The 18,786-nt window shown below is 48.5% G+C and overlaps 3 protein-coding genes across 3 annotated transcripts in view; 2 read left to right on the forward strand and 1 right to left on the reverse strand.

Moving 5' to 3' along the window:
- S100P (S100 calcium binding protein P) overlaps positions 1 to 1,380 on the forward strand; it is a 2,760-nt gene extending 1,380 nt beyond the window's left edge. Inside the window, exon 2 of the mRNA XM_019628429.1 lies at positions 1,101 to 1,380. Within this exon, the coding sequence (XP_019483974.1) occupies positions 1,101 to 1,238 (138 nt within the window). The 3' untranslated portion in view covers positions 1,239 to 1,380. The remainder of the gene's footprint in view (positions 1 to 1,100) is intronic.
- A 7,990-nt stretch (positions 1,381 to 9,370) lies between these two features.
- Positions 9,371 to 15,664, reverse strand: LOC109374110 (MORF4 family-associated protein 1-like). The gene is made up of 3 exons (XM_019628430.1): positions 15,624 to 15,664; positions 10,727 to 11,330; positions 9,371 to 10,308 (listed from the first exon to the last, which is right to left on the reverse strand). Exons 1-2 carry the CDS (start codon positions 15,662 to 15,664, stop codon positions 10,934 to 10,936), a joined length of 438 nt encoding a protein of 145 aa, XP_019483975.1. The 3' UTR covers positions 9,371 to 10,308; positions 10,727 to 10,933.
- Positions 15,665 to 16,305: 641 nt separating this feature from the next.
- Positions 16,306 to 17,746, forward strand: BLOC1S4 (biogenesis of lysosomal organelles complex 1 subunit 4). Its single transcript, XM_019628432.1, has one exon. The coding sequence runs from the start codon at positions 16,384 to 16,386 to the stop codon at positions 17,035 to 17,037; it is 654 nt and encodes a 217-aa protein (XP_019483977.1). The 5' UTR covers positions 16,306 to 16,383; the 3' UTR covers positions 17,038 to 17,746.
- The last annotated feature ends 1,040 nt before the right edge of the window (positions 17,747 to 18,786 follow it).

Below are 18,786 nucleotides of genomic sequence, written 5' to 3' on the forward strand. Positions count from 1 at the left end.
CCCACCCCCCACCCCCGCCTCGTGCAGGTGGTCCTGGGAGCACATTTGGAGAAGCAGCAGCTAAGTCAGGGATTCTCAAACTTGGGTTTCATCAGAGTCACGGGGAAACCTGGCAAAAGCAGGGGGCTCAGGCCCTTCAACGAGCCCAGCCTCCAGCCGATGCTGACGCCCCGCCAAGTGGAGGAAGCACTGCGCTCGGCAGCGTCCACTTGTGGCCGTTTCCTCCGTGCCCAGCCCGGCGCCTGGCACAGTGGGAGCTTCATAAACACTCGGTGGCTGTCCGGCTACAAACTTCAGGAAGCTCCCTATTGATGGCTGCGAGGGGTTCCCCACAAGGCCACACCACTGTTTGATTACTATAGAATTTGCCGCATCCGGGCCTGGGCCGTCAGCGCCCCCTGCTGCTGCTTTTCGGATCTGCACTGTGGTGGTGCTGGGTCCCTTCTTGAGGACAGTGCTCTGGCACTGTCACGTGAGCAGGCTCTCAGAGACCCCCACCGCCCGACCAGGCCCTCTCAAAGAAGACCTGGGTCCCTGAGGTCCAACCCGGGTGCCCGAGCAGAGGGGAGCGCAGGGACTTTGCCTCTCTGGGCCTAGTCTCAACCCCAGATACCCCTTTCTTCCCCGGGTCTCAGGTCCCTGCCACCCTCTGCCTCATTTCTTCATCTGCAACGCCGGATAATACACCTTCTTTGCCTGGTAGCTGTGAGGACTAGAGGTTTATGCACAGCAGCTGGCTCCGTGCCAGGATGAGATGGGTGTTTAGTAAACGTGATGGGAAGTTTTTAAAAGGCAACACCCACAAAGCTAGAGGTGCACACAGATAGAGCATGAGTGAGTGCATTTCCTGGGAATCATTTTAAAGCACATTATACGATCCAAAGACAATCCTCTTAAAAACTAAATAAAATAAAAATTCCTGAATAGCACACGTTAGGGCAGCTCGCCACCTCTTAGAGCTGGCCCCGGCACAAGCCTGTGTGACAGCAGAGGCTGCACAAACTCGCTTTTCCTCCCTCTGCCCAGCGGCGGTGCTCGGCGGAGGCCCAGGCCCCACACAGGCACCCTCATCGCTGACCTTGGCCCTCTGTCTCCTCCAGAGTGGAAGGGACAAGGATACTGTGGACAAACTGCTCAAGGACCTGGACGCCAATGGAGACGCCGAGGTGGACTTCAACGAGTTCATAGTGTTTGTGGCTGCACTCACGTCTGCATGTCACAAGTACTTCCAGGCATGACGGAACTGCTGCTCTGCTGCCCCAGATTCCGAAGGGGGCACAGTGAGAGGGCCCCTGGCTTCCAGAAAGCCTTGGGTGGCAGTTATTTCTCTGGGCTGAGCCGGCTGATGGCCCTCTGATAAATAAAATGCTTGTGAAATGACCCTGATCTCAGAGAAACTGATTATTTCCTTAAAGCCTCAGTACCCCCTCCCCCACACACACCAACGAACTCACTCATCTGTCGCTTCATGCTCATTGCCTGTCCAGTGGAGAGATGGAGATGCAACAACACAGGTCACTTGGTAAGAGGCCATTCATGGGCCATTTCCTGAGTGCCCACCCTGTGCCAGCCTGATGGCTAGGGCACAGTCCCTGCTTATGTTTATTCGTCAGCACAAAGTGAGCGCCACCCTGGAGTGCATCCAAGGGAGGATTGTGGGCTATGCATCCATCCATCCATTCATTTATCCAGTCAGTCAGTCAGTCAGCCAGTCAGTCAGTCAGCCACTCACCAAACCTTGGGTCCTCCATCTTCCATCTCTCCAAACATGTTTTTTCAAGTAGCATCTTTCTAATGGTATGCTATTTTTTCTTGTCACAAAGACCGTAAAACACAGTAACAGACTTCGAGAATAAATGAATTGTGAGGATTAGAATCACCACCAGTGAACAGCTGGCCACATCACCGAGCTTTGTGAAACTCTTTAGAAAGCAACCAAAGTGGCTCAAGCGGGGTCTTAGGTATTAGGTCAATTTGACCTGATTTTGAGACTTCTTATCATTTTGAATACCCAACAGTTGAAGCCTCTTCTTATACTGGATGACATCACCAGAGCAGAAATGGGCATCACTGAGGGACCCTGAACTTGGCGGTGGACACACCGATATGAGGCTCTGGTTTGTCCCTCGCTGGGGAAGGGATGGCTGGTGGTTTTGTAAGAGGGAGAGTTGCATTAGGTTAGATAGGAGCAGATACACATTTAAATAGTGTGAAAAGTCAAGTTAATGTGACATGGGGGAGCTGAAAGGGTGGACCAGAGTAGAAATCACTTTTTTTTCTTGCTCCTTCACAAATTAGTCACCATCCTGTGAATAACAAATCACCTGGTTAGGAGGCAGAGCCTACAGAAGCTGCTGCAAACACCAGAGCCCTCGCTCCCCGCCTCGCTTATAGCTGGGGTGAATGCACTTGAGCTGGGACCTCCCCCCTAGACCCTCCCATCACCCCAGACTTGGAGTTGGGCAATTGACGCAAAGCGGGGGACCTAGAAAAACTCACAGGGGTCTTGCAGCATGGCCTTCGGAGCCTAGTTCTCCAGATCGCAGCCATCCTGCACTTTTCACCATCTTAAAGGAGAGAAGTCTTTTCTGAGTCATCACCTGGAGGGGAGAGGGGGGCTCCGTGCCCCAACTAAGAACCCAGACTGCTGGAGTATGCAAATGGCCACGTACCACTTCCTGCAAGTGTCCCTGGGGCTTCTCTGACAGGTCCTTACAAGTTCCAGCCTCGCCTCATGAAGACAACAGGGCCCGTCTTCGTCACGCTTTCTGTTGTGATCCCACAGGGCGGTCTCCATCAAAGCGCCCCGCTTTGAAGATGCTTTTCCGGGCAAGTGTAGTTCCCACAGCTGCACGGCTGCCCTGGAATGCCCTTCATCTATCCGTGGCTCCTCCCCCTCCTCCAAATGAGAGGCAATAATGTCTGGTTTGAGAGCTGAACCCTGCCCCACACACCAGCCTCCCGTGGTTCTCTGTCGGCCATTTCTATTTGGAGTCCCCTGTGGAGGATGCAGAATGCACGGTCCTTGTGGGTGAAGTCCACAGTCACCTCTGGAGCGCACAGCTTCCTGGAGGCACCTGGCATCCAGGTCCTTGGGAAGCAAAAGCCACATCCAACTAACATTTTTTAATGGCTGCAGGGAACTCACTAGAATGAGTATACCATCCTTTGCTCATTATTAAAGATATAGTTCTTACGTTTTTGGGGTTTTTTAAAAGCATGCTATAGTTAATATTTTCATGCATGAATCTCTGTCTTAAATTTCCCCAAAATGAAAATTTCCCCAAAATGAATTCCATTTTTAACCTAGGATTACTAGGTCAGAGGAGTAAAAATATGTAACATAAAATGTACAGTTCAGTAAGTATTTTCACATTGTTGTGCAACCAACCTCCAGAAGTTTTTCATCTTCCCAAACTGAAACTCAGTACCCATTAACCAACTCCCCCCGACCCCTGGCAACCAGTGTTCTGCTTCCTCTGACTTGCTTACCCTAGGGACCTCATGTGAGTGGAATCACACGGTGTTTGTCTTTTTGTGTCTGGTTTATTTCACGTGGCATAATGTCCTCAAGGTTCATCCCCCGTGTAGCAGGCGTCAGAATTGCCTTCCTTTCTAAAGCTGAATAATAGTCCATTGTGTGGATGGACCACATTTTGCTTATCCATTCATCCATCGATGGACACTTGGATTGCTTCCAGAATTTTTTTTTTTTTAACAAACAAAGCATTTAACCCAGGTCAAGTGTCTTCATCGTGCTTAGGAAAACAGGCAGTAGCTTGTTTCTGATTTTTTCCCTGCAGTAGCAGCCTCGGCAGCCTGGCCTTCTGGCTGTCGCCAGCGCCCCCTGCTGATGACTTTCAGAACTGGTTCTTGGCTAAGCTCTGTTCCCCAGCGAGGACAGTGCATTCTCACCTTCTCCAGGTGGGGTGGGCGTTGGGACCACCATGGCCTGGCTAACTTCTGGCTGAGCACAGCAAGTCAGGTGCCCTGTCTGCTAGGCCTAGCCTAAGCTCAGGGTTAAGTTCTCCAGGCCTGTCAGCCCGTGCTCTCCTCTCAGTGGACCTGTAGGAGGGGGCCCAATGAGGTGCCCTCCACCGCAGCTTCCCATCACGTCGCCCCTTCCCGCTCAGAAACGGCCCTAGCTCCACTCGCAGGCCCCGAACCTGCCCCTGGTCTGCAGGTACTGGGGGACCATCGTCAGCACCTGCCCCGCCCTCCACCCAGTGCTCCTTGCCTGTCACGAGGACAGCGCCCACTTCTCTTGCAGACCTGTCAAGGCAAGCCACCCCTCTTCCCATGTACCACGTGCTGCCATTAGTGTTGTTTCTGGGGCCATTTCTAGACAATTCCTTGCTCTCCCTCTTGTCAAAGCCCTGCCCCTTTCGAGCACTGTTGTCCAGCTACACCCCCTCCCCCCTCTCCTCTCCCATCTCATCATTCACTGTGGCCTTTGGAACCTCCTTCCTTCCTCTCTCCCCCAAGTCCTGCCATTGTCCTGGGTGCTCACAGGGTGACCTGTTCCACACCAGAGCCTCCCCAGCCCCCACTTCTCTGCAATGAGCTGCTCTCCTCACCTTGGCCACCCTGGGATTTTGACACTTTGAAGATTACAGGCCGTTACTTTGTAGAATTTCCGTCCATTTGAATGTGTCATGCTGTCTCGTGACTATGTCTGAGTCACGTATCTTTGGCAAGATTATCAGAGAAGCAATGCGATGTTCTTCTTGCTGCGTCTTATCAGATGGCGTGTGCTTTCAGCTTGTCCCACAACTGACCATGGCCACTTTGATCCCTGGATTAAGATGGTATTTGAAGAAACAGCCAGTTCAGAGCTGGGGCAAGGACACCTTGCTGTGTCTAGAACATCTTGTGACATAATGACCAGAATGTCCAAAGGACTCAGAAGCCAGCCTGAACTGGCGCCCACTGGCCAAATCAAGTCTCTCCACTACCTAGCTATTCTTTTCACCTTTGTAACCAACAAGCATTTTGTAGCGAGGTCCTTTGAAACTATGCAAATATTCTGTGCCTCATCAAGCATTTAATTTATTCCTGTATTCCTATTTATGTGAACTCATGATTTCCCATATTATTCAATGGGTTGTTCTTGTTACTACTGTTATTTGTTCTGATGACCAAATTGACCCTGATTTGCCAGTGAGAGCCCATTCAAGCTGGCCTCTGTGTCCTTTTGACATATCCCCAATGTTTTTTTAACATGTCCTTGCTTTCCGTCACAGCAAGATGTCTGGATGCATCTCATACTTGTCTTGCCCTAGCCCTAGAGAGCAACATTTCTCCAAGTGGCCCATGTTCCTTTCTGTGGAAAATGGTATTTAGAAGCTAGGTGTGCTCACTGCTCTCAGACCCTCCCACTAGACAGAACTAGGGAGTAAAGTAAAACTTTGGATTGCGAGTAACGTGTTTTGCGAGTGTTCCACAAGACGAGCAAACATTTCTAATACATTTTAACGTGGTAAATGAGCGGTGCCTTACAAGTAGTTTGTTTCCGGAACAAATTATGCTCGCAAACCAAGGTACAATTGTATTTGTAAGTATATGTATATATTTATAGATAAAGAGACATGTTCCTAACTGCAGGAAGGCTGTGACGTGCCTCACGGAGGAAATGAGTGTGAGATAAGGTTCGTTGAGGCATAAGATACAGTGCTGTTGGCTGTGAGTTCAATGTTAGTGAATTAATAATGCATATTAAATAACATGTCTTTAAACAGAAACACACATAAAACAACGTTCTGTATTGATTGGTTGATGCAAATGTGGCCACAGGCTGGCAGGAACCTAAGCCTGCATTTCCCCGAGGGCAATGACTCAGTATTTGCTAATTCAGTGTTTATGGTGACTTTATAGAACATAACAATGCAAATAACAAGAATTAACTATATATACACACACACACACCCATTTTTAGGAACTGCAGCCACCTGGCAGAACTGCTTCACCCAAGAAGTGGAGTGTGTGGGAAAGCCACACACCGAGGCTGCAGACAGGCTGCGTTCAGACAGCCAGAGCTCGGCTGAAGTAGGTGTTAGAGTTTAGAAAGAGGCAGGTGGAAGGCAAACCAGAGAGAGGAAAGATGGAACATTGTGAGGATGAAAACTTGAGAGCGGGGCGGGGCTTAAATCGGAGGCAGCAGCTGCGGAAAACCGGGGTAAGAGATGGAGAAATTCTCGTAATGTATGAACTATTTATGTCAAGGAAACGCAAGCACTCATCTCCAGGTAACATGCTACTTGATTTATCCTGCTTCCTGTGAATCTCCACCACTAGAATCAGGCTCGAGGCAGAGCTCTGGGACTGTCTGTTCACTGCTGTGTCTCCTGGTGCCTAGAACTGTGCCTGGTATACAGTAGGAGCTAAGTAACATTGATGAATAAATTAAAACATCTGTGGTAAAATGGAGTTTTCAACGGTTTTAAGCAGGGAACTGACATAGCCCCACTCACTCTAACTGGAGTAAAGCTGCAAGCAGCGGGGCCAGTGAGGAGACTATTGGCACCAGTGGCCTGGAGGAGCTGGAGGGAGCTGAGTGAATACAACGTGTGCTCTGGAGGTAGAATCAATGTAGGGACTGGGGCGGGGGGTGGGGGCTGCTAAGGAGGCAGGTGTCAACAATGACACTGATGTTCCTGGCTGAGAAACTTCTCATCTGCACTGGTAAGCAGACACAATAAAATTTCAATTAAACTGACATACCCAATTGCATCTCATTCTTTCGAGTATTAATAAGCACCAATCATGTAACAGCCAAGCACTGGTCTGAGTGCCAGGATTTCAGAAGTGGACAGAGGCCGTGCCCTCAGGGGGCTGACATTCTACCGGGAGAAGTCAGACAGTACTCGACTAGCCCCATGTCCGGCAGTGAGAAGAAACACAAAGGGTGGGAACGGTGGACGGCAGTGCTGTTTTAAGCAGGAGAGCCCAGGAGGGCCTCCCTGGTAAGGAAACGTCTGAGCAGAGGCTTGAACGCACCTCTCCGGGTTTGGGCTGGCAGTGCCCACAGCGTGGGAGGGGCCGAGGCCGTAGCTTCTTTCTCTATTTGCTGCTCCTGTTTTCTTCACTCTGTTGTTGGTTTGCCCCAGCGCTTATGCCCCACACACCTGCGGCATGAAGGCCTCCCAGGCGACCTCTAATGGCCCCCGTGGGGGCCCTGTGGGCTCTCCCTACATGCCCAGCCACGCCTTTCCCACCGCCCTGACTTCTCTCCCCACAGCTGCCAGCCTGCCTTCCCTCAGAAGCCCCTGGGGTGGGTGGGGGGTCAGCCTCGAGCTCACAGCCAGCTCTCCTAGAATATCCAAACCTTGATTACCAGGAGGTGCTCACATGGGTGTGCTGCTGCAACAACCTTGTGTGTCCGTGTGGGTGAGTCTTCCTACAAAGAATGCAAACACTTCTGAGAGGGAGAAAGTGGGCCGGGGTGGATGGATTGGTTAGTTGGGGATATGGGACAGAAAATGGCACAGTGAGCCATGTGGATATCGGGCATTCGTCTTTTCAGAAAAAGCAAAACTCGGAGAAGTACTGAAACAAAACATTACTGAAGACTCAGGCATCGCAAGCCAGCCAATCCAAGCAAAGGTTGTAGAATTTCCCAGGTCTTCTGGAAGAGAAATTAGAATTTCAGATTTCAGAGCGAAAGGAGTCTGGCCATGACCGGCTCATCCATGACAGACTAATGACAAGCCAATCCCAAATTTCTAGCTGTCTTTGAAGCTGTTTAAGTTCTACTGATATGAATCCAACGGGGAAAATTTGTCAGTTAAAACAAATAGGGAAATACACACCCCTCTATGCCTCTGAATTACGTTTTCCTCACAAGCTCAGGTTAAGACAATTAGCTTATCGCCACAATGCACTGCATCAGAGCCCAGGACCAAAAACGATTCAGGAGACTCTAAGGCTCTGGCCATGAAGGCTCAGAATCAAGCCCTGGGATACTGAAGGCAGGCAATGCAACCCTGTGAGTGTACTATACGGTCAGTTAATCAAGGGGAAAATGTATTTATACACTGTATAAATATATACACACGTGTGTGTGTAGTCAGCTGTTTTTAAATCAGTGAAGTAGTTTATACTGAACATTTTCCTAAATGAAGATCCTTAACACCTTACAGAGGAGCTACGCCTTCAGCCAGGTTCTGGGATTAAGTATGGGGCCACGGACCTGCAATGGACACAGATGTGAGGAACACACCTTCCTGACTGTAAGCTAAGGCTCCGGGGTGAGCTGTCAGAACTTTGTAACTCAGTCTGGCTGACTGACAGGACACCAGGTCCTGACCCCAGGAAAGCCTCCGGGTCCTTCCCACTCCTGTGCCTCAGTCCCGTCGGCACTTCTGCCCCAGCCTCGCCTTCCGGCCTTCACTCGAACTCCCCTCATCCATACACCGCGTGCAGCCCAGGAGCCTCCCAGACTGCAGAGGTCATGGCCATTCCCTGCTCATCAGTGTCGGTGGCTCCCAGCCGTACTTGTCTGTTTCCCTGACGAGCCCAGAAAGGCAGGAGTAGGAACAAGGATGCTGGTCCAAAGCATATTTCATATTCTGGAAATATGACCTCGCTAGGTGCCCAGGCATTTATTATAAAAATGTCTTTTTTACATATCAATTCAAAACACATATCTCAATTTGTCATCATTAACATGTATTTATTTTTTACCAATTTAGCAGTTCTGGAAAATGCCTGCCCTACGGCTTTGCGCATCCACTAGCATTCTGTAAGAAACACCCCAGGGTGAAACCTCGTTGAAGTACAGGCTTATGAAGATGAATGAGCTCCTTAATGAAGATCGCTTATCCCTGCTTACCTCTCTCACCCCATCTCCCACAACTCCCGCCATACCCTTAGGGCCCAGCTCACTGGCCCCGTCCCCAGCGCTGGAGCTCACCAGGGCTTTGCTCCCCTCGCTCCGCGTCTCTGATGCCTTCACTCATTTCTACTTTCAGAAACTGTGCTCAGCATTCAAGGGCAAGTTCCGTCACTTGCTCTGAAAAGCTTTCCAGGCTCCCCATGCAGCGCTGAGCACACTCTATTGCAATAACTTGTTCCCATTTCTGTCCCACCACTTCCTAGAGCGTGTCTTACCTTTACATCCCTAGTGCTTTAGACAAGATAGGAAGCACGCTATGTTGTCTCTGACTGACTACAGACTTCAGCTGCCGAAAAGCAGGGGCTTAGATCACAGGATGGCCTGAAATTTGTTTCTGTTAAGAAATGAGTGTTCTTTCATCTTATCCCCACGCACCTTCCGTAAACAATTCTTCCTCACAGAGAAGAGCTTACAGGGAGCCTCAAACTACAAGCAGTTCTCTCCCATTTGATGATGACACTCAAGGAAGAACATCCATTTCAAAAGAAATTTAATTAGGAGTCTTATTAACACACACAGGGGCACTGATCTTCTAAACAAACATTTTTTTTTAAAGGCTTTTTAGGTCTTTCTTTTTCAAAGCAAATGAACACTTATGCCATGTTTGATTTTGACCTCAAACCCCGGGCGGCCAGGTCTACTACCCGGATGAACTAGAGGGGACTTGATGGGCCCTGAGGGCGTCTTTTCCCTTCTCCCGCCTCCCAAGGCTCTCTGTAGATTGGCTCATTCATGTGATGCTCTGAAACCCCTGTAATGAGTGACAGTATTACAATAGTGAATGTGCTCCATCACTCCCTATGCAACTTGTTACTTAGAGTACGCTAGGTCGTCTAAATAAGCTCACCTGACAGCTTCCACAATACACACCAGACAATATGCCACAAAACATAGCTCCTCCTTTGTCTCACAGAGGAATTCAAGTTCCAAAATATATACACGATTGTCTTCCGTCTTCAACTGCCTTCTTCTAGTTCTTGCCCGGCTTATCCCAAGCAGTCTCACTCCTACGGTCTTCACCAGCTACATCCAAACTGCACATCTAAAGTTGGAAGACTCTGACCCCAAGTCTTCACGTGGTCCAAAGTTCCAGAAAACAAGTAAGTCACGTGGGTAACAGCGAAATGCTAAGGCTGTGCCCCCAACGTCTCAAAAACATGACAAAATAACAATAAACGTGACCACTGAAACAACTTTTGATTCAGCCCTGTTTCTCTTACGAGTACGTCTCAAACAAAAGTTCTTTTTTCAGGAACCAAATACATTTGACAACCTAAACCCATATCGAGGTCACTGAGTGTAAGGGAGACTGTTCCGTGGGGGTCAAACCCACACAGAGACAGAAACGAGCTGTTGCAGTTCCTCCAGGTGTCGGCCCATCCTTACCAGTTGGCCAGAGTCCATCAGCTGTGAACCTAAAGCACAATTGGAAGAAATTTACCATCAAGACATCCTCAGATATCTGCATCCTGATGTTGTTAAAAAAAACACACAAAAAAACTATCCACCCACCAGAATACAGAATATCACTTCTTTCAGACAGGGTCCTCTCCCGTATCTGCCTTCTAGAAAAACCTGGAAGTGTCGAACGAAGGCCTACAGCTTCACACTTTTCTACTTCTCTTTCCCGGTGTTGTCAACCACCCACTTTTGTCCCCCCCCCCCCCCCATTTTGCTCTAGGACCTGGGTTTCCTTGGGTTTCCTCCCATCCTCCAGACTTTAGTTTCCTTAGGTAGTGCCTCGGCAGGTCTACCTCCAGCGACTGTCCTATTACAATGGGTGTTTTTGTTTCACAAAAGTAAACCCGGTTATCATAACTTTTTTATAATTACCAGCGGGGGAGGGCGGGGCCATAAAAACCAGCGTCTGTTAACACCTTTCCCAAGTAGCACGCATTCCCCTTCCTCTCCACCCCAGCTTCGCTCCCACGGCCCAGGTGTCGATGCCGGGAGCCTGGGGCTGCATTCCTCGGCTGTTACTATCACGCAGAAGGCGGCGGAACCACGCTGACGGCGTTTACCGGCTTCCCGCCGGCGCGCTCAGCACGCTTCGCTCTTCTCTACCCGCCAGACCAGCTCCACCAGCATCTCTGCCATCTTCGCGATCTCCTTGGCCTTCTCCTCAGCCTTCTCGCACCTTTTGGTCACTCTGCCCTCGACTTCGTCGTCTGGATTCTGCAGGTGGTTCAGCGCGCTCTCCTCCGAGGCCTCCACCTGCGTTTTGATCTGGATGAGCATATTGTCCATCTCCCACAACTTGCTCCTGTTCCGCATGTACGCCCGCCCGTGCTCCCGGGTGAGCGCCGCGATGTCCTCCCGCATCTCGTGGATGACCGGCAGCAGGAACTGCTCGAAATCCTCCTCGGGCTCCAGCACGTCCACTTCCTCCTCGGGCTCCAGCTCGTCCAGGTCCAAGGGCCCATTTTTCCTGCCACGTCTTCAGGCCCGCACCCCCTGGGGCCGTTACTGCGCGAGTCGAAGCCACCCACATTCCTGGTCAAGTTATTTCCGAATTATCTTTCCCCCCCCACCCCCTTTCCGCCTTTCGCTTCACAACTGCTCTGGGAAAAAAGGCCTCGCGCGCAAACAGCGGAGCGCCATCAAGATGGACTCGCAGCCGTCAACCCGCGCGCGTTGGCGGCCGTTTCACTACACGGCCGGCTCCTCAACGGCCACGCCTCCGGCGAGACCGAGGCGCGGCCGCGCGCGCGCGCAAAGAGGCCTCGGCCGCCCGCGCGCAAAGAGGCCTCGGTCGCGCGCACGCAGAGGCCGCGCGCGCGCGCGCGCCCACCCCCGGCGCCCCGCCCCGCCCCGCCCCTTTCTTTGATCAGCCCTTTCGGGGCAGAAGTGGGTGCGTAGTTAGTTCACCACCCCGTCAGAGCTTCCAGGGCTTTTACGTCTTTTGTTTTTAAAGGAAAGCGATTCCTGCTCCCTCACGTTTGAATAAGACAGGATGTCGTTCACAGCGCTTATTATCCAAGCACGCACTGCTCGCCAGTGTTAGGTTCACTTGTATTAATTCGTTCCACTCTCACAACAGACCTGTGAGCTAGGTGACACACTGGCTGAGCACCGTGCTCGTGGTCAGAATTTGAGGCCAGAGCCGTCTGGGTTCACAGTCCTGGCTCCTGACTATGGCCCATGCTCCCTGTTAGGGACTGGGCCCTTGGGTCAAAACCCTCAGATGCTAACGACGCCCCGTCCCCAGCACTGCCTCCCACCCCTCACTCTCCCGCTTCCGCTCTGGGCGGTTTCTCGGTGCTGCCTGGGGTTGTTTTGGGCAGTAGTTTCTTGGTGCCTCTCCAGCAGACGGAGCAACCCAAGGTAAAGGGCCACTTGTGATCCGGCCCTGTCCTCAGCCCCTCCCCGCAGCCTGGCTGCAAGTAGGACCTTAGGGAAAGCTTTAGCAGCGGTTCTCAACCTGTGGGGCACGACCTCTTTGGGGGTCCAACGACCCTTTCACAGGGATCCCCGGGTACTCGTATGTGGGCGTATCTGCATGTGGGCCTGGAGACGATAGAGGAGCGGTGTCTCGGTTCCTAAGACCATCGAAAATATGTGTTTTCCGATGGTCTTAGGCGACCCCTGGGAAAGGTTGAGAACCACTGCTTTAGAGAGAAGACCTTCTTCCCTAAGATAGAGGCCCCTCCAGCAGACAGGAGGCTCCTTGAGGCAGGTTCTGGTCTTGGCCACCTCTGTGTCCCCACCACCCACAGGGTCTGAGAAATAGCAGGGGCTCAGTAAATGTTGCTTTAATAGTCATTTAGCAGAAAACTGTCAGCACCACTAGTGTGCCCTCGTGGGAATGGATGAAGTCTATTTGCAGGCTTGTTCACCCAGCGCCACAGTAGCAGTCATTTGGAGGGCTGTTGCTGGCACCAGCGCCACAGATCAGAGCTTCCGTTTTCCAGCCTTATAAACAAAGACCAGTGGTCCCAGCCTGAGTCTCTGTCAATGGGAAGAGGCATAAGTGAGACGATTTGCATGAAAGGGTTTTACAAATACCAGCGCCCTGGTAGATATCGGTGGCTGTCGTGTTATCATTAGTACCAAACAGTGTATGGAGGTAGGTGGTGGAGTCAGACAAATCCTGAATTAAGACCTCACACCTCCAGTTACTTCCTCTGTGGCCTGGACAAGTTGGTTAACCAGAATACATCTCTCTGGGTATCAATTTCCATCTATAACCCTAGGATGGGCATTGGACATATGATCCCTAATATCATAATATGATCCGTATAGTCTGTAATAATCATATGACATGGTTCACCCAAGATTTTACATCTTGTATCTTGATGTAATTGTTAATAGTGTCCCCTTTCTCTCTCAAAACTTTCCTGGTTTGATAAATTGGACTTTATTAAAATTAGGAACTTCATCAAAGACACTCGTAAGACAGTGAAAAGGCAAGCCACAGAGTGGGGGAACATATTTTCAATAGGTATATCTGACAAAGGATTCATATTCAGACTGTATTGAGAACTTCTACAGATCAATAAGAAAAAGACAAATAACTCAATTTAAAAATGAGCAAAAGTATGAGGTGGTTGGGAAGGTTCAGCTAAAAAAAAATAAGCAAAAGGCTTGAGCTGGCACTTCACAAAAGGGAATGTCCAATTGGGCAATAAGTATATAAAAAGATGTTCAACTTCATGATACAACAGGAAAATGCAAATGAAAACCAGAGTGAGCTAGTACTGTGCCTCCACTAGAATGGCTACAATGTAAGGTATTGATATTACCAAGTGTCGGGGAAGGTGTGGGGCATCTGGGACTCGCCTACGTTCTTGACGGGGATCTCAGTCTGCGGCTTACACAATAGACTTCCCTACCCCTAACTATTGTGGAGGCTAGAAGTCCATCAAGGTGCCAGCAAATTCAATTTCTGGTGAGATCTCCCTCCCGGGTGTTTAGATGGCCACATTCTCCCTGCAGTCCTCACATGATCTCTTTGTGTACAGGCAGGGGTGGGGTGGGGAGGGAGAGAGTGTGTGCTCTGGTGGCTCTTCTCATAAGGACACTAATCCTATCAGATCAGAGCTCTATCCTCATTTAACCTTAATCACTTCTTTACTCCAAATACAACCACAGTGGAGTCTAGGCTTTCAACCTATGAATTGGGTGTGTGTGTGGTGGAGGGGTGATCACATACATACATACATACATACAGTTCATGATAATGTAAATGTAAATTGATACAACTTTGGAAAACTATTTCTTAGTATCTACAAAGACTAAACATGTACCAACACTATATGACCTAGCAAATTTGACACCTTGGTTTATACTCAAGAGATTTTGAGCACATATGTCCACAAAAAGACATATAGAATATTCATAGCAGCTTTATTATAGCCCCAGAGCTAAAGCAACCCAAATGTTCATCAGCAAGAAAATAAACAAATAAAACAAATTGTAGTATATTCCTTCAATGGTGTATTAGTTATCTACTGCTGCATCAACAAATTGCTCAATAGTTTAGTAGCTTAAATAACACATAATTAACATCTCTCATTGTTTCAGTTCAGGATATTTAATGAGGCTGCAGTCAAGATATTAGCTGGGACTGCAGTCATCTCTGGGCTTGAATGGGGCTGGTGGAGTCACTTCCAAGATGGCCTACTCATGTGGTTGTTGGAAGGAGGCTATTTTTCACCAGCTGTTGGTAAAAGGCCTCAGTTCTTTGCTGTGTGGTTTTCCCCATAGAGCAGTTCACAAGAAGGCAGCTGGTTTTCCCCAGAGCAAGTGATTTGAAAGAAAGAGAAGACACATCTCCTCTTATGGCCTAATCTCTAAGCCACACACCATCACTTCTGTCTTTTTCTATTTATTATGAGCAAATCATGTCTAGTACACACTCAATACACAAAAGTGTGAACAGCTGGGGGCGGAGATCATTGGGGATCATCTTGAAGGCTGGCTACCACAGTCTGCTCTCTGCCACTAATGATTCATGTTCTTCCAACACGCAAACCACACTCACCCCCACCCAAGGTCCCCAAAGTTACATTCTATTGTAGCATCAACTCCAAGACCAGAATTTTGCCATCAGATGTAGATAAATCTTCATGAGTAGTCCCTCAAATCCAACCCCTAACCTACAGTTCTTGATCTGTAGAACTTTGAAACTAAAGAGAGAAGTATTTGCCCTCACACGTCCAATATACAATTGGGGCAGACATAAGATAACCATTAGATATTGCTTTCAAATATGGGGGGATATGGGAGGCACAAAGGAATTGCTGATCCGTAGTAATTCTGCAATCCAGTCTCAAGGCCTAGAAAGAATTGATTTTCCATGGTTCTCAGCTCCATGGCTCTTGGTCCCACCCTTTGTGTCATACTTCCTGTTTCATGAAAGGTAGCATGTGTTTGCAGATGAGTAATTTTCTCAACCTGCTTCGTGCTTGTAGAAATTGGGGTGGGGGTGGGGAGTCCAAAAGACCTTTAATTTTGTTCCATCTCTGTCCCTTCCAGTCTAAGCTGCAGTGTTTTTCCTGATATAATTATCTTTAAAACTTTGTAGGTTTCCTGTGAATTTCATTGGAGTTCACTCCATAAGACAAAGCCCCACCTTCAAATCTGTTGGAGGTAAGTTCTTGTCTAACTTGTGCCTCTGCTGATAATGCCAAGGGACAAGCCCTGAAGCTCCCTGGAGACTCTATTTACTGTTTGATTGAGAGGCTTTGCAGGCACAGCCTGAATCTCTTTAAAGAGCCGTTATTCTGACCGAATGGTACTCTGGGCCACCACCTCCGATTTTTCGGACATGTTTTCATTTAAAAAGGATTTTGTATTGTTTGCTTCTCTGCTTTCTAAACTCTCGCCATTCAATACCTAATAATTGAGCATGAAAATGGAAAAAATTATTTTACACAAAGATGGCATTGACTTGTTTAATAATAAATTGGGCAACTGAAGCGGGAGTTGGGAAGAGGGATTTTACCGTCATACCTCTGGTTTTTCTGGCGGTGCCCTGGATTTGATCTTTGTTATGCGCTATTTCTGAATTTTATTTATTTTAGCCATCTGAAGAGGCCGAGAAGTTGCGAAGCCATCAAGGGTATCAGGTTTAATAGACCTTCCTTTTGCTTATTTCTCATCTCTTCCATTTTACCGTTAAGTGGCAAGAAACTAGGGCTAGGAGGGATCCCTTCCTGGGTCCCGACCACGTACGTACTTTGTCTTGATCTGTGTGGAGGTTACATGGTTGTATGGCTCGGTAAGAAATAATCAATGTGTACACTCAAGATGTATGCACTTTACTATAATCCCGGTATACCTTCATTTTTAAAAAGGTTTCTGACTGAGGGCATGCGCTCAGAAACCTTAGCGCGCGTGCGCGAACGCGCGGAGGCCGCAAGCAGGGAGCGTGCGTGGTGCGTGCGCGTGCGCGAAGGCCGGAAGCAGGGGCTTGCGTGCTGTGCGAGCGCGTGCGCGTGCGCGCGCGGAGGGCGGAAGTGGGCTGGTAACCCCGGCCGTCTCGGGCCATGGAGGGTCCCCCGGCGAGTCGTGAGCTGTCTCGCGAGGGATCGGCGGAGGAGGCCGAGCCCCAGGGCGCCGCCTGGAGCGCGGACAGCGGCAACGTGTCCCAGAGCCACAGCAGCGCCTCGGTGCCGTGGGAGGACGAGGGCCCGGAGCCGGGCGCGCCTGGCCGCGACCTGCCGCTGCTGCGCCGCGCCGCCGCGGGCTACTCCGCCTGCCTGCTGCCTGGAGCGGAGGCGCGGCTGGAGGTCGAGGCCCTGGACGCGAGCCTGGAGGACCTGCTCACGAGGGTGGACGAGTTCGTGGGCATGCTGGACATGCTGCGGGGCGACTCCTCCCATGTGGTCAGCGAGGGCGTGCCTCGCATTTACGCGAAAGCCACCGAGATGCGGCAGGTGTACAGCAAGATCGACAGACTTGAGGCCTTCGTCCGGATGATTGGCACCAGCGTGGCCAGAATGGAGGAGCAAGTCGCCAGGGCGGAGGCCGAGCTGGGGACTTTCCCCAGTACATTCAGAAAACTGCTGCACACAATTCAAGTGCCCTCTATCTTCAACAAGGGGCCCTCCAGCAGGCCCCAGCAGGCCCGCTACGAACCCCCTGTCCTGTTTCGGACCGAGGACCACTTTCCCTGTTGCAGCGAGAGACCTCAGATCTGAGTCAGCCGGACAGCGTTGCAAGAGGACGCTGCGATCTGAGATTATCTCGAGTATTAATTAAATCAATTGGAAATCCTGTTAATGGACATACGATGTTAGAGTATGGAATTTTAAAGTTTATTATTTGCACATTCTGTTTTTCAACTGTCTTCATTATTTCACATAGGATGTATGATTCTGCATCTTCCAATGCTAACCTGAAAGCTGCTTAGTGGGGGTCATCACGAAAGCAAATGAATGCACTTAATCTGCACTGTGGCGGAACTGTTATTTTTATGGATATTACAGCTCGAAAAAACAGTATTACCTTTCAAGAGTTATATATTTATATACCCTTAAGAGAAACTGCTGAGACCTTAAAACCTTGTTATTCGACTGTAATGGTGATTCAATTTTCTATAGCTTACTCTTAGGGTAGATGGTAAATTATTTTACATTATATTACACTTTCCACATCATAGATGGTAAACCGAAGGAAATCATGCAACTTCTGAGAAAATGTATTGATTTATTGCAACCAATTCTGAAGTCGTATTAAAAATATGACCCCACAATCTTGTTGGGTTGTCGGAAAAGTCATGACGCAGAAAAAATACGTCGTGACTTTTCTAACAACCCAATAATTTGCCCACAGCAAACATGCCTGCATATGATCAACAGCGTTTGGTTTATAATTTAAACTAATAAAAATTTTACATTTTTGGTAAAAGCTTTCCTTCTGAAAAGGACTTTACATATTTCTTTTCTGTTTGGAAATAGACCTGTTGCTGGTATGGTTTTAGGAGTGTGATAAAGGAAAGTGGCTTGCAAATACCTCCTTTAGAAGGCTAATGTGAAAAACTAACCTTAGCTCCTGTTTCACGGCATTATATGTTTCTTTTCCCTCAAAATGAACAGTTAAATTATTTGTAGTATGATTTTCTTTCACCCTGACAACATGGAATCTTACCCCCCTGCCCACTCCCCTCCCCCACAGAAAACGAGGTTTTTTGTTTGTAGCTGTAGACAACATTGGCATCTGAAAGACTGTGATCCTCATCTGTTTTATAAGGTGGTCCTCCTAGGTAGTAGACCTCAAATTAGCATCCAGCTTAGGTCGTTTTTGTGTCACGTATCAGAGCTCTCTGAGGTTGATAGAGTAGGTATATTCTCACTTAGCTATGTGTTATGAAAAATCGGACAATTTAATCTCAACCTTAGCTTTCATGGACCTTCTATGTCACACATTTACATTTTTTATTCAGGTAGTTTCATTGATTACAAATTCAGGAACTCCAGAATTTAGAAGCTGAAAGAACAATGAACTTACATTTTAATACTTGGCAACAGCTGAGTACTTATGCAAGTAATTAGTATATCCCTATGCCAGTCACTGAATATGAAAATAGCTTCCTTGCATCACATCTATATTGCTAAAATGCTTTTTAAACTTGTGGTTAGTATTAAAGAGTAGGTGGTAATTAGGACAAATTATGAAAAGTGAGAATAACTTTAAAGCTGAGGTTTGATATTTTCATAATAGACACCCTAAATTCCAGAAAGCATAAGTGAACAAATGTGCTATTAAGTAAACCTTTCTTAATTAGGATTATATAATGCTTATTTACTTTCATTACCTACAAAAAAAGTAGATTAGGTTGAGAAAATTAAAGGTATAATAATGGGTAAAAAGTTATTATACTTTTATAAATATAATAAAAGAAGTATGAGTAATTAAAAGTATAAGTAATTAAGAGTATAATAACCGGT

This window comes from Hipposideros armiger, unplaced genomic scaffold (genome assembly GCF_001890085.2).
Source record: "Hipposideros armiger isolate ML-2016 unplaced genomic scaffold, ASM189008v1 scaffold_790, whole genome shotgun sequence".
NCBI classification, from domain to species: domain Eukaryota; kingdom Metazoa; phylum Chordata; class Mammalia; order Chiroptera; family Hipposideridae; genus Hipposideros; species Hipposideros armiger.